This window comes from Taurulus bubalis, assembly GCF_910589615.1.
Source record: "Taurulus bubalis genome assembly, chromosome: 3".
Classification (NCBI taxonomy): Eukaryota; Metazoa; Chordata; class Actinopteri; order Perciformes; family Cottidae; genus Taurulus; species Taurulus bubalis.
Window position 1 is genome coordinate 18,892,009 of NC_136591.1, and position 16,186 is coordinate 18,908,194.

Genomic DNA, 16,186 nt, shown 5'->3' on the forward strand with positions numbered 1-16,186 from the left:
ACAACCAGCATTTCACTCATAAAATGCACATAACCCTCCGTAACCTCGTCATTAGTAAATCCACCAGCAAGTCCGTTTCTCAGGCTTCAGCCTGAGATTCTAGGTTCTTCTTCTCCTTCTTTCGTACGCTGCCCCACTGACCAATCACAGTGCATGCTAATGGTCAATCTGGGCCACTGACCAATCATACAGCCACGCCATTTCGCGGGCGCTCCACGTCAAGGAATACACCCAGCTTGTCAAACTAAAGATCTGATTTGTTGAAGTCCATGTCAATCAACCACAACGTCCACTCTCTGTGTACTTTAATCTGCAAAGGCCTGATTGAACTGCTCTGCTTTCGTAGAGATGCAGGAGGAGAACATCTGATTGGATGAAAAGCTCTCCTTCAAACCCGCTGCAGTGCTGCAGGCTGAAGGCTGCAGGCAGAGCAACAGAGGAAGACAGGAGCTGTGCAATGAGAAAATAAGCTAATAGGGAAAAATAATTATAATACATGTGGTGTATTTGTGAGAAAAAAAATTAAAATATAAAATAGCTATAACTTTGTGATTCTGTTTAGGCCAGCAGAGAAGGCTTAGCCGGCCCTGACGGCCCACCACTGGATTCTGGTTGTCATGTTTAAAAAAGAGTTTTATACTTAATATTTTATTTTGGTATTTTTGCAGTTAACGAGAAATAAATCCCTTGAAAATAAGAAAGAATAAAAGTAATTAACCATGCATCCGAAAAAACAAATCATCAAAACAACCATGCAACACTTCAACAGCGTTGTCAGTCAATCGTGTCAACCATAAATTCAGATATCAAGGTTGTCATGTTTTCAACTATCAATTCAAACCGTTCAGGAGTTCAAAGATGTGGATCCTAAGAGAATACAATACATTAACTCTAAATCTTAAACTTTTTATCTGAAGATTAATGTAAGGGTACACATTAAAATAAGTGACATGAAAGTTTAAACATTGAAACATTTTTAGACCCAAATTGAAGCTCTCATGCTCCACACTCTGTCCTTACACTTTTGATTAAAGGCTTTAACCGCCAAATTTAATATTTAGGCAGCCTGTCCCCTAATCATGCAAAGTATACGGAGATAATTTGAAGCATGAAATTGAGAGATTTAAGGAACCCAGAGTTTATATTTAAGGGGGCTCACATAGATTAGGAGATAATTACACTTCACGAGCTGTTTAAAAAGAGAGATGCTGGTCCTCTGACGCGGAGCCGAGAGGCAACAAGGGGAAGTTGTAGACGTATTTTGCGAGGGCGTCATTTTTTTTGCATCACTGTACATAGATGAGAGGGAATTTTGTGAGTTTGAAAAGGTCTGGAATCTGTTTATGTACAACTTCACGAAGCCAAGGCTCAGAAACTGCACAGAACGATGGTGCTTGCCAAAGTTTTACATCGCGGGGTCAGTTTTTCACCCTGGGGCAGCTCAATACAAATCATGTAAAAAAAGAATAAATAAATAAATCCAGAGACAAAGGTAGGTGCTGTAAGAGAGAATATGTTGATTGAGCTTAAAACAGAAAATGTGTTACAGAAAGCGAAGAGTTTAAAGGTTCTAAGTGACAATCGGGCAGCTTGAAGCTCATCTGAATCAGATCTGTTTTCATCCAACTTCTGAGAGTTACACCAAGAGATACGTGACAAATAAACGTTTATTAGATTAAATCCAAAGTGGCAGAAACAAGAACACAACGAATGTGAAGTTCACACAGAGACTGTAAACGAGCAAACGCATAAATGCTCTCCAGGACGCCCAGTGTTCATTTTAAAGTAAATGTGATGTGTCTGCGAGAGAGAGATCGAGCAAGACCTGCAGTGTTGTAACTAAGTCTGAGAAATATGTTTCCCCACGAAATGTGTCTGTTTTAGTATATAGAGAAAAATATTCACGATCAAGCCTCACCTTTTATTATTTAGGTAAGTTGAGTACAATAATACGCTGTAACTAATCAACATAGTCTGAAAAAAACGTCCCAATATGTCCAACAGCCTGTCCCAAAAACAAATATCCATTTCTCTGGCTTGACCCGCCCTACAGATTTTATGGCAGCGATAGAAAGTCTGCTGATCCAGGATCAGACCCCCAGTGCTGGAGATGCTACAGCTCGGCTAATTAATGGTCTGTCTCTTGTAGCCCCTCCCCCTTATATTTTGGATTTTAATCCAGTAAACAGAAAATCAAACCGGACCGGTTGCTGTCACAGTAAGCACGCAGATGGCTAGACTATAAAAAGTGATGCCACACAAAAATATATTTTACGACACAAGAGTTATTTTCTGTCTCTGAGTTTCAGCAGTTTGATTGAATTTGGCGTTTTCTTGCCCTTCTCTAAATTAGCAGCTGTCTTTTCATAAAATATTTATAACTAGCGGTGCAACTGGGTCATTAAACTGACGGTTTGGATCACGGATCAGCACAAAAGAAAAAAAAGGGAGCAAATATCACTTTTACACTGCTTCTAATTGCCGATCATTGATGATCCATATTAATAGAAATATATCCTGTTATTGTTTGATTATAGCAGCTGGTCGACAAGGATCCAGAATATTTTTGCCACCGTCCCAAAATTATTTTCAACCTCAAGTCAGTAATCCATCTAAAAATTCTAAATGTTATCCTTTTACTTTTTTATAGTCATTTATAAAATTTCAAATGATTAAAAAATAAAAGATGATATTTATGATTTATGATGATATTATACTAGCTCTCCTCCTGTTGGTCTAAACACTGATTGGTTGTTTACAAAGTCACATGATCAGAGATCAGAGACTAGAAAAACATCCATAATCACATGATCACATGATCTATTGGTCACATAATCACATGTTCTACTGGTCACATGATTACATGATCTACTGGATGCTAGAGGAGAAAACTTTATTTCAAACTGATGCTTCACGTGGTCGTTACACCACTATTTATAACCCATGACTGTTTAGATTGCCTGGACCCATCAGAGGTGAAATGCTGCCCCCTATTGGTTGGACGGAGGTGGCCAGATGTTACACATTGCACCTTTAATAGCAACTAAGACCACGTCTGCTTGGAGCTTTGTACGAAATCACTCCCTCGTTCACTACTCACCTCATCTTAAAGACTCAATCGTGAGTAAATTCAGATTTACGGCACTAATCTTTTGCATCGTCGCTGGAAAGACACTTATTTTTTAAAATTAAAGAGACACAAACGTAAATTGACTTTACCTCGGGCCCATTGTTGATTAATTTTACATTCTTACATTACACTCAGTGAAACGTTATTCTGCACAATATATGTGATTCTAGCAAGTTCTTAAAATAGTTTAGTACCAAATTGGGAAGTGCAGTCAATGAATATGGATGAAAAGAGATCTTTCGGAAAGATGAAGATAATCTTCTCAAGTCAATAAAAAGTGATAGCATTTGTTTTTATAGTTTGTGAGTAAAACGATTCTTATTTATTATTATTATTTAAGTTTAAAATTTCACTTTCAGCAGTTGGATAAACATCACCGGTTGATGGAGTGTATGCAGCGGGCTCAGTGCGCTCTCTTGTGGTTAAAACGCTGCACTGCATCAGCTCGGCTCCCTGAATGAACGCTCCAGGAGCTCGAGCACGGTGCATTAAAATGCTGAATTACACCACTAATACATAAGTATAACACAACAGATCCTCTGCACGCTTTAAAAATCCTTGCAGATCTGATATCACACAGAGCAATCCATGCAGCAAATTGCTACATTTGCCTCGTTGGATTCAGAGCGCTGAAGTGAAAGGTTTTTTAATCAGGAGAGTAATTGCGTTCGTTAATGAAGCACGACGTTGCAGAGGAGGAGGCCGCAACCCGGAGCTCGCCGACTGATGGGATTTTTTCTCTCCAGACAGTCCTGAACGATTTCTGCTCCCGACTGAGGAGGTGTGATGTGTGGACTGCAGAGCAGGCTGCAGAGCTCACTGCCTCACAAGCATCACCGAGTCCAACTGGTGCAGGAGGACTGTGAACTGGTTTACCGGGGCTGGAGCGTCGCCACGTGTAGAAATAACCAAATGATACACATATAACATGAAGAAAACAAAAAAAAGGCTCTCAAATTCAGTCCTAAAAATAAAAACAACAATAATATATACTAATAAAAATTATTGAAAATAAAAATGATATTATAATAATATAATAATGTATAATAATACTAAAATATATTGAAAATACAAATAATAAAATAGTATAATAAGAATATAATAATATATAATAATAACGATTATTGAATATAAAACAATATATAATAATAATAAATTGAATAACTCCTTCCCGTTATTTACTAAACTGCACGTTTATTTCAAAGCAAATGCGGTTTTATTTAGTTTCTCATGGTTCTTTAGGCTTCTCTATTTTGTCATTAGGGCTGAAACTATTATTTTCATGTGTTCTATAAAAAGATAATTCCCCTTGGCATCAAGGTCAGACCAATAATCAAAAACCTAAAGATATTCTGTTTATTTTCCCATCAGAGACAAAAAAGCAACAAATGTTCAGTGAAGTGGATATATTTTACATTTGCTTTAAAACATTACTTAAATTCCCACTTGATTATTCTGTTGATCAACTAATTTGCAGGGATGACGTGTTTTTGTAGCGAACAGGAAGTTAGCATCACACTGGTTCCCTCCACAAACAGCCAATGAGATTCTTTCATTGGATTTGGGATTATTACAGTAAATATACTTTGTGGCAAACAAACATTTATACAAGTTCATTTCATCAAGATAATCTTCACTCATGAACTTTGATGATGTTGGAAGTGTAAAGTAAGAAGCTAACGTTAGTCGAAAAAGGAACTCCACCACGGTCACATGACTCCACGTCACCTCCGCTGAGCTAAAGGAGGACTAGTGTCCTAGTGAGGACGCTTAGTCGTCTCCTCCACTAAGCTAAAGGAGGACTAGCTTCCTAGTGAGGACGCTTAGTCGTCTCCTCCACTAAGCTAAAGGAGGACTAGTGACGTTCACTGACAAAAATGCACTTTTGGTTAGTTTCTTAGTTTTTTCGACGTTTCTTGTGTTTGAGTGACTTTTAACAAGTTTTAAATGGTAAAAAAGAAAAGCTTTTAATTATCCCCAAACTGCAAGTTCAGCCATGCAACACAAAGGATGTGAACACTGGTACCACAGAGGATAAAACAACACATCAATCTTGCAAATGAAAAATCTACCAGTGAGTGTTGTCTCTGTGCATGAAAAGAGAGATTAAACTATAAAATCATGACATTAAATTACTTGATAGGATGAATATTCTTTGTTTAATCACGGGGACCCGTAGTGACCTGTCGTAGTCTTCGTATTTCTCGTCCCTGCACCAGAGCGACGAGCTGGACCCCTTCCAGGAGCTGCTGGACGAGCAGCGCTACCCGGCCGAGGTCACCATGCCCAGCCCCAAGCACCACAAGTACCCGGCCTGCAAGGAGAGCAAGAAGGAGCTCATCACGTAAGACTCTCGTACCGCCGCATGTAATTCACTTCACTGTGTTGTCTCTGCAAGGGAGACTGTGCTTGAAGACGTGCACGTACATACATACATACTTACATGCATACATACATAAATACATAAATACATACACATACACATACAGACATACATCCAAGCATACATACTGAAGAAAAGTGGTCAAAAAGTCCTGGGAGGTGGTGTGGGGAATAATGTCCAGAGTCCAAAATGAGTTATACAAATAATTATTTAATAGAAGATGATGACAGAAACAGTTTATGCAATCCCGATAGGGGCCCCTCGATCCTCAACGAACTCCAGACCGCAGGTCTTGTCCAGTCACGTGGGGATTTAAAAGGGGCCGTTTCTCTTGCGCGCGTCTCATTCACGGAGCTTAAGGCCACTCATTGGTTAGTTCTCCGGTACCTGAAGTCCTCACACCGCCCACCTGTGTTTACTAACAAAATATTTTACCTAGAAAGAATTGTTATTCAGTTCTATTTGTTACAGCTGATGAGAATCTTATTACAGTTTACAGTCATCCTTCCACAGAAACCCTTCACCTCTTCTGGTTGAAATGCAAATCGAATCTCCCTCCTGTTCCTGATAAGAACAGGAGGGAGATTCCCCCAGACCACAGGTGGTCCCCTTTGTTCTTAAAACCAAATGCTCCTTTGTAAAACCTCAGCCCTTATCACTGTGTGTAAATGACTGGGGCCCACAGCAGACTAGTGAATCTGTGCTCATTTCATGCATACCTGATAAACAATACTCCATCTTAAGCATTGTAATGTACACATAAACATCATTATATACATGTGTCCAATTTTGACAAACTAAACTTTTAAAACACTACAATACATAAATACATACATACTTACATACATAAATACATAAATACACATATATATACATACATATATTCATTCATGCATATATATATATATATACATACATACATACATACATACATACATACATACATACATACATACATACATGCATGTATACATACATACAACATACCAGTGGCGGGCCGTGGATTTGGCAACTACGCCTGCTGTCTGTTTAAATTTAAACATACATACATGCATGTATACATACATACAACACATACACACACATACATACATGCATGCTTACATACATACATGCATATATACATACGTACGTACGTACATACATACATGCATACATACATCCATACGTGTATGGATGTATGTATGCATACATATATGCAAACATACATATATAGACCATTTTTCCCTGACTTATTAGTGTTAAAAATTCATTTTATTGTTGAAAAGCTTTTAAAAAATTAGCAACCTTTTAATCTGAATGTAAGATTCAGAATCAAGTCAGATGGTTGTTGGCGTTCAGTTCGTGTCTCTTTCCCTCCTGCAGGTTGTCAAGCTGCCAGCTGGCCGACAAAAACATCCGCGGGATGATGACGACCAACTCTCAGGACCTCAGGTGAGTTTACAAAGTCCACGACCCAGTCCACTGTCCCCCTAAAGCCCTAAACCCTGAACCCTCAAGGACTAAACTGACGCCCCCTGTTAAATGAGTGTGAGAGGCTGCAAGGACTTGAAAAAGTGTAAATATGAATTTGCACTTTGTTGTTGTTGTTTTTTTACTTCCTGGTTTACGTCTTGAGACGTCATTGTCAAATAATCTATTTACAATTGTTTGTTAACAAAAAACGCTTCAATAACAAAATGAAGGTGTGAAATTCTCTGCGTGTTTTTATGTTCCATCTTTGATCCTTAATGTTTCTGTATACATTTAGTAGGTCAGGCTGAACACACATGTGCCATCCTCTTTGTTTACCTGTATTTCTTTATGTCTCTGGCTTCCACTGGTTACCCCGTGCTTAACGCAGGCGGCAACCTTCGGTTCTGCCAATTAAGGCCAATACAGAAGTGTCTTAAAGCTGGATTCTCTCTACTGACCACCAGGTCTGGTTGTATAGAAGTCTGAGAAAATTACTCTACTTCTCTCTTGATTTATTCCCTCAGTAAACATTGTAAACATGAGTTTATGTCTCAATCTCTTGTTTCAAGTCTTCTTCAATACAGCATGATGTTCATTTAGTAAATTATGGTAATTTAGAGTCAAACAGACCATAAAGCAGGGAATGCTTTAGGGCGGGGCTACAAGGTGATTGACAGGTCTCTACCAGAGTCCATATACGGCGTCTTGACATCACTCCTTCCATTCCAAATATGGTCACTTCCTGTTCATCGGTTGCGGAAAAGAACAACATTGCACGGCAAAATTGCCAAATTCAAGGCTTCAAAACATCCGCTCACAAACCAACACGTGACGTCACGACGACTATGTCCACTTCTTATTCAAAGTCTTTGAGTGTGCAGATTGGGTCCAATTAATACTTCTGAGTATGTTCAGAGCAGTCAAGACCACTAAACAAGATCAAGTCCGAGCAGTCTGGAGTCCGTGGTTGAAGACCAAGACGCTGTTTAACCCTTGTGTTTGTGTCTCAGGTGTCCGACCCCTGGCTGTGATGGATCTGGACACATCACTGGAAACTACGCCTCCCACAGGAGGTACAGTAACTGCGCTCCAGACTACGAGCTGCAACACAACGAAACAAACGCAGTACTTCACTGTGCAGATTTGTCTTCTGTCCTGCAGTCTGTCCGGCTGTCCACGAGCCAAGAAGAGCGGCATCAAAATCCTGCACAGCAAAGAGGAAAAAGACGACCAGGAGCCAATCAAGTAAGGTTTCTTTGAAATGAGGGACGTTTCAGGAGGGGACGTCTAACCATCTAATTATTGATTTGTACTGTCTCTATTTACTAAATGATGCTCTCAAACTACCTCCTCCCCTCTATCACATGGACCTTCGTCACATCCAGTCAGGGTTTAGGTTCACAGCCAAAACCTGGAGCATCTCAGTCCACAACCAGAATAAATCTCTATTAAAACCAAGAGGGTCAAGGAGAAACAGAATGAAGATGATTGTTCAACACTTCATTTTAAGGTATTAAGGAGCTAATTTGAGAGCAAAGTTAGTAAACAGTTGCCTATTTACACTTCCGGGAGACACTTAGGATGCATTTGTAGAAATGTTTCTGGCGATTTGATGAATCCAAGTCCATTCGCTTTCCTTTTTTGCTCCGTTCTGGTCTCCACCGCCTTTTTTTCAGAGTGAATTAAATGCACGAAAAAAAGGCCTCTTCAATAATGTTTTTTTGTGCAACCAGTGAACAGGAAGTGACCATATCTGAACTGAGGAGGAGTGACGTAGAGGCGCTGTATACGTCTCTGGTAGAGACCTGTCAATCACCTTGTAGCCCCGCTCTAAAGCATCCCCTGCTTTGAGTCTACTTGACTCTAAATGGACCATCATTTACTAATTGAAAACTGAGTAATAGAAAAAATGAAACTACCATAAATTAATGTTTCCAATGTTTACTGAGTTAATAAATCAAGGGAGAACTAATCATTTTATCATAGACTTCTATACAACCAGTGGTGGTCAGGAGAGAGAATGCAGCTTTAACACATGAAGCATATACTTCTATACAACCAGACTTATTTTTGGTGAAACATACTGATCCCACGTTCTTTGCTTGTTTTTCGGAAAAGCACTCCAAAAGAGATATCCAGTTTATAATAATACGTTTGGGAATTGTTGCTTAATGAATAAGAATGAATTGTCTTTTGACTTAAAAACCAGAGCGTTAGCGAGGGAGCGGTCCGCCGACGCTCGGCTCATTCTAATCAGCACAAATGTCACCGCGAAGGGCGTTTTGGGCTGCAGGGGGAAGAGCAGAGCGTCGTCTCCAGAGCGAGCGGTATCATCATGTTGAGCTCAACAACTCAGTGGCTCGAGCGCTTTGTCCTTCGACCACGAGGTTGGCGAGATATTGAAGCCCAAGTTGCTCCTAATGCTTAGAATGGGGTCAACGTAGATACAAAATACATATATGACTAATGAAATAACTCCAGCTTGAGATTTCATACTTGTTATGTTATTGTTGCAACCTGATTTCACTCCAGTCAGTGCCCCCCGGTGTCTTAATATGGACAAATCATAGACTGGATATAAGAAGTGGATGTAACCCGTTGGTTTGTGGACTGATGTTTTGAAGCCTTGAGTTTGGGGATTTGGCCATCTTGGATTATCGCTGTCGCCATCTTGACTATTTTGCAATCAATGAACTGAAGTGACCATATTTGAATGCGGAGGAGTGGCGTAGAGACGGTGTATACATCTCTGGTGTCGACGTCTCTGGTGTCGACCTGTCAATCACCTTGTTGCCCCGCCTTAAAGCATACCCTGCTTTATGGTCTGTTTGACTCTAAATGGAACATAATTTATTAAATGAACATCATGCTGTATTGAAGAAGACTTGAAACTAGAGATTGAGACATGCACTCATGTTTACAATGTTTACTGAGGGAATAAATCAAGAGACTTCTCAGACTTCTATACAACCAGAGGAGTTTCCCCCTGGTGGTCAGTATAGAGAATGCAGCTTTAACACATAAATCATAGACTTATATACAACCAGAGGAGTCGCCCCCTGGTGGTCAGTAGAGAGAATGGAGATTTAACACATTCATTAGTACTTATACAGTTTGGAACCCATCGGCTACCGACCTGAGGACAATTTAGCTCCTAAGGGCAATTTTTCGCGGGTTCCAGTGTAGCTAGGACTTCCTCCTCAATGCAACGACCATTGTTTTAAGTCCAATTAGCAATGCTACTCGGACTACAACAACTTACGACTACTTCCTTGTTGTCTGCATATAAATTGAGAATTTGTACGCAACAGGTCATGAATTTGAATGTTTCTTGCTTCTGAGAAGAGTTGATCAAACTTGTCCTTGAACGCGAAAAAACAAACAAAAACCGCTGACTGTGATGGATTTCCTCTCTCAAGCTCTTTGGCAACTTTGTTTTTTCCTCTCAGGTGTCCGGTGCCGGGCTGTGATGGACAGGGTCACGTGACGGGAAAGTACGCCTCCCACCGCAGCGCGTCTGGCTGCCCCCTGGCGGCGAAGAGGCAGAAGGACAGCTATGTCAACGGCTCGCAGTTCGTCTGGAAGTCCGGCAAGACGGACGGGATGAGCTGCCCGACACCCGGCTGCGACGGCTCAGGACACGTCAGCGGGAGCTTCCTGACCCATCGGAGGTGGGCGTGGCTCTGTGTCATTCTGTTTCAACCGTATCACACACAATTATTTTTTGTTATTATCAGCAGTTTTCATTGATAGTTTTTTCTCGTTCTACAATGCTTATCTTGATGACCCTTTTACAAATCATAATGCACGTAGATTGATTTCCTTCCTGTTAATTTACTTGCAAAACTTGCAGCAGCTTGATAATCTATTGCAGGAAAAGCTTTCGTCAATGTGTATGTTTTATTCCAGTCTCTCCGGGTGTCCCCGGGCCACGTCGGCCATGAAGAAGGCCAGGATGAGCGGCGTGGAGATGTTGACAATCAAGCAAAGAGCAAGCAAAGGTCAGAGCCAAACCATGACTCTAAAGCAGAAGGAGAACGAAAAATGTATTGCAGTTTAATGAAATGCTCTTTTTTTTGGTGTCAGGCATCGAAAACGATGAAGAAATCAAACAGCTGGATGAAGAAATCAAAGATCTGAATGAGTCCAACACTCAAGTGGAGTCCGACATGATAAAGCTGAGGACACAAGTAAGATAGTATATAAATACATTAAGTATATTACGCTTTACAGAGAAGATTTCCCAAATTAGAAAAACAATTTCTCAATTAGCAACCAGAGACAACTCTGGCTTTATATTAGAGGCATTCCTTTATTCCTTATTTCCTCTACTCTATGTCGTTTAGTATATTTTAGTCAGACATATTTTTTTATCTGCTCCAAGTATTGCACTATTTTACCCATGTTGACCTGTTGTCTTGATCTAATTACAATATAATAGATTTCCTCACAGAAATATATATTTTTTTAATTTACTACCCAACTGATTCTACTTTATGTTATTTTGTATTTATTGATATTAAGCAACTGTCATGAAAAATTAACCCCTGGACAGATATTTCACATTAAAAGCTCTTCAGCAGCACTTTACCCATTTCTGGGTATGCTTTTAATCTAAATCTGAAGTCAAAGTGCAAGCAAAGGGAATCAATTAGTAATTACAATCAGTATTTCTGTGGAAGATAGAAGCTTAGATCAGTACGATAACATTTAATTAGTCCCACAACAGACGACTTTCAGGAGCTATGACCTCATTATCTCACTCTATCTCACTCGTTCCCTGTCATCTCTCCATTAAATCCCACCACCCTAAAAAAAAGGTATCCGCTGCTGATGATTACTTTACTCGTCTCGGCAGATCACCACCATGGAGACCAACCTGAAGTCCATCGAGGATGAGAACAAGGTGATCGAGCAGCAGAACGACTCGCTGCTGCACGAGCTGGCTAACCTCAGCCAGTCGCTCATCAACAGCTTAGCGAACATCCAGCTTCCACACATGGTGAGAAATACGTTGACTGCACCTTCAGGCAAACGGTGTGCTGAGACTGATCTCTTTTACAGTCTCAGGCTGCAAAGTGAAAAACTTAAAGTAATATTTTTTTCGTCATCAGTTTTGCTTTAGATAAATTATCTCTAATTTTAAACTTTTTAAATTTGTTTGTTAATATTTAATACAAAATAAAATTAACAAATTTAAAATTTAAAAATTTAACAATTTGACAAATTTAACAATTTAACAAATTTAGCAATTTAACAATAAAACCATTTAAATGTAAGATTCCTCTAAAGCAGCACGTGTTATTTTGGTAGGTAATAAGTCAATAACTTCTCTTCACAATAAGAGCTTATTGAACATTCCATTAATAGCTGGTAGTCTAAAGGTAACTTCCTTCCTCCATTTATCAACACAAATATCATCCTTCAGCCAAGTAGATTATTTACTTAGAACAAGTGCAGTGTAAATTAAACTGTGGCCACGTTGGTAGAAATTGTGAGGATTGGACCAAAGTAGTTATTGTAAACAATATTGGTTGACGATGCAAAAGTACAAAGTTCCAGAGTAAGATCAATTTGTCTTTAATCTTCTATTCTAGAACATTAATTATATTTAAAAAAAACAAGTGTGAAATGAGATTCACTTTAAATCCCAAATGAATTTAGTTTTTAGAATTGTGCAGATGATTTTTGTATCTCGACTAATAACAGACAAAATGATTTGTTAGGATTGAGATCTTTGCTGAATTTTAAACTTGAAATAAAATGTAATTTAGTCATCTATCCGAGGGAGTTTAGAGCGTCTGTCAGATGTTTGTCTGTTTCATGTTTAAATGTGTTTCCTGCTTTGTTTCAACTACTGAAATCTCTTTGTGGGAAAGTTTTAAAAAAAAAGATTCGAACTGATCTGCTCAGTTTTTTTTTTAATTACTCATCTGCTTCTTTCAGTTCGCCTTCTTCTTCTTCTTCTTCTCCTCCTCCTCCTCCTCTTCCTCTTCCTCTTCCTCCTCCTCCTCCTCCTCCTCCTTCTTCTTCTTCTTCTTCTTCTTCTTCTTCTTCTTCTTCTTCTTCTTCTTCTTCTTCTTCTTCTTCTTCTTCTTCTTCTTCTTCTTTTCCCAGCAGTCCATGCTGTGCTTCTCCTGTGCTTGAGAACACCTCTTAGAGTCTCACATAAAGAAACTTTTTTTCAGTTTGAGTGAAGTGCTCGCGGCTGTTTCACCGTCACATTGTCTTGGTGTAGAAAGAAGACCGTGGCTAATTGGATAATCTCTCTTAAATAAAGCAGTGTGCACCCGAGTGACTTTTGGCTTCCTGTGCTTCTAATCATGTCTAGTAGTCACATCATTCTGGAAGAAAAACATGTCTTAACAAGGAATTAGATTAGTGTCCCTCTTGTAATGAAAACATATAGTTCTAGCTTGTTATTTAAATGCAATTAGTTGATTTGTGGACATTTCAGGAGAATTAGTTCCCTTCTTTATTTCCAGACCTTTTGAGCAAATATGTGTTGTAGGATATAAGACACACCCAATAATAATAATCATAATGATAATAGGAAATGACCAATATGCAAAGTAAAATATTACAAAAAGAGGCCACATCCATTTTTGTTTCAGTAAAGTTCACTGACAGTTTGAGCACACTTTTCTTTTATTCTCTCCCTAAATTCCTGATTAGAAATTGACTTTTGATTTCGATTTGAGTGCTCAAAGATAAAACAAATGTTGGTCTTAATTCAACTTTCAGCTGCGGTGTGAACAAAGCAGGAGGGCGAATGACTCGCTACGACGGACAATGTGTGTTTTTCGCTTTAAGAGGCCGCGTGACGGCGCCGTGTGTCCAGTGGGCTAATAGACTTCTCTGTACACCCTCTCCTGTAGAAATCGCTGCCACAGAAAGAGGCCCCAGTAAAGCATAACTGCTGTTTACAGATGCCTCCCAGAGTAAGAGATCCATTTATCCATTATCCAATTATCCTTCTCTTCTGCACTGTCACCACCCACCACCCCTCCCCCTTCCTAAAGCTCCTTTAGACCCCCGTCTGCACATCACAACTAACTGATGTATTAATGACATTAGCATTAGCTAACCTACTGGTTCCAGATATAAAAAACGATCAGATGTGTTTTGATTTTCCCAAATTACATTTCTGCAAACAATAGGATACGTTGAATGTAGACGCTTCTCAATCAAAAATCAAGGTTTCGTGAACACGTTTTATGTCGGACTTGTATCATGCTTGCATAAACGTACAACGCCACGTGGTCATCGTAGTAAAACATAACGTAATAACATCACAACATAATTACTCTAATTAGACAACAACTGCCCTGCATAATTTCTTACGTAACGTCATGTAAGCGTAGCAATGTTAGCAGCGTATATAAAGTTATGTACAAATCTGTCCTTTTTAAACTTTCTTGCTTGTTACACTCCATATTATACCACGTATATTCAATACTGTTGCCCATCATACGTCACTCTGATAAAATGTCACTGATAAAATGCAATAACATCAACATACAACGTATCCGTAGTTTGCAGAAACCTACAATGCCAACATGGCTCAAGTCACAGCTTTGTTAACGGTAGTTTGAGATCCACACACCTGGAGACAGAGCTGCTCTTGAATCAGGAAATAATCTGATTGGTTGAGCAGTTGAACACAGGAATCTGTAAATTAAAATGAAGAGAAATAATTCCAATTTCGGATGAATTAACAAAAATGCAGTGTGCCATACAACCAGCTCCACATGAGATGCCAAAAAAAAATTGTATAGTCATCATTTTTGGGGATCCTGGGCTGAAAACGCCCATGGAGACCAAAAATCACTGGGCCTCAAATCGAGCCTTGTGGGACGCCACATGCAAAACAGATTGTGGTCATCCAAACAAACTTTCCAGTAGAACTTTAACAAATGTAACTCTTTTTCTTTTAACAACAATTGTGTTGTTTGACACTGAGGTCAAACTCAACCAATGATATTTTTTCTGAAGCCGAAGCTGCTCTGTCTTTGAGACATATCCGAAAGACTAACTTTAACTACCTGTCGTGTCTCCCTCATCTGACCATTGAATCCTTAGTTTTGAACATCCTGATTTTGTCTCCATATGCTATACATTAACCTTCCATCCATCCACCAGCTAACCATTCTGCTCCAACTTTTTTTGCATGGTTTGGATATGCATTGCGTAGACCTTCACAGGATGAAGTAAAAATAATAATCACAATAAAATAATAGAGTATTTCAGAGAGTTTGTGTAAGCGAGCCATGCTTCCCTGATGGTGTTCCCTTCCTCCCTTGCTGCCCGCTTATCTTCCCCACAATGTTTTTTTTTTTTTAAATATATAGATATATTCTGATTGTCGATAAACTGACTGTTCTTTCTTTCTTCTTCATGGGTTTCTTTCCTCTCTCAGGAGCCAATGAATGAACAGAACTTTGACACTTATGTGAGTACATTGACAGACATGTACACTCACCAGGACCAGTACCAGAGCCCGGAGAACAAGGCGCTGCTGGAGAACATCAAACAGGCCGTTCAGGGTATCCAGGTTTAGCCCGGACCGAGGCCCAAAATAACAAATGCAAAGCAAAAACAACAACAGAAAAAAAAGTTAAAAAGAAGGGAACATGTTGTTTTTTGCTGCTGTAATCTACCATAGTTATTTTAATTATTCTGCTGTTAAGCTCTCAATTCCATGGGTATCTCTCTTTTTTTTTAATTAGTATTATTATTTTAATTGTCGTTGCCTTGCTTTGAAAAACTATTACCGACGTTTTAAACGGACATTCACGTTTTGTACATTTTCATATGACCTAATATAATGTGACGTACTGTTTATAGCTGCTAATGTATGCACATTCTAGTGTATATGTATGTATTTATTTATTGTAAGCTTGAATCATTTATTAATTTAATGCGATGCATCAAAAAACTGGGCGTCACGGGTTTAATGGGGAGCAGAGCGCCGAGGAGGGGGGAACCTGCAGAGCAATCACTCAAGAGAGGCTGGAGGTTGTTTAACGGATGTAATTCATTATTTTTTTGTAATGTTTGAAAGTGGATATTAACATTAATGTAACTCTAAAATCATGAGAAGAACCAACGCTGTAAGCAAGAAGATTTTCAAACATCATGACACGGAAACTTACTGGTGCAAATCCCATCATCCCCCTTTTCGGAGTTGTTTCTCTTCACACCGTCCTGTTCGGTCG

At 39.2% G+C, this 16,186-nt stretch overlaps 1 protein-coding gene across 1 annotated transcript in view; it reads left to right on the top strand.

The window, feature by feature from the left end:
- myt1la (myelin transcription factor 1-like, a) overlaps window positions 1-15,528 on the top strand; it is a gene marked incomplete at both ends in the record, with an annotated part of 52,966 nt that extends 37,438 nt beyond the window's left edge. The window contains 10 exons of the mRNA XM_079215017.1: window positions 5,323-5,474; window positions 6,879-6,947; window positions 7,979-8,041; window positions 8,130-8,213; window positions 10,418-10,639; window positions 10,878-10,969; window positions 11,055-11,158; window positions 11,827-11,970; window positions 13,847-13,909; window positions 15,388-15,528. Of these exons, the coding sequence (XP_079071143.1) occupies window positions 5,323-5,474; window positions 6,879-6,947; window positions 7,979-8,041; window positions 8,130-8,213; window positions 10,418-10,639; window positions 10,878-10,969; window positions 11,055-11,158; window positions 11,827-11,970; window positions 13,847-13,909; window positions 15,388-15,528 (1,134 nt within the window). The remainder of the gene's footprint in view (window positions 1-5,322; window positions 5,475-6,878; window positions 6,948-7,978; window positions 8,042-8,129; window positions 8,214-10,417; window positions 10,640-10,877; window positions 10,970-11,054; window positions 11,159-11,826; window positions 11,971-13,846; window positions 13,910-15,387) is intronic.
- Between the last annotated feature and the right edge of the window lie 658 nt (window positions 15,529-16,186).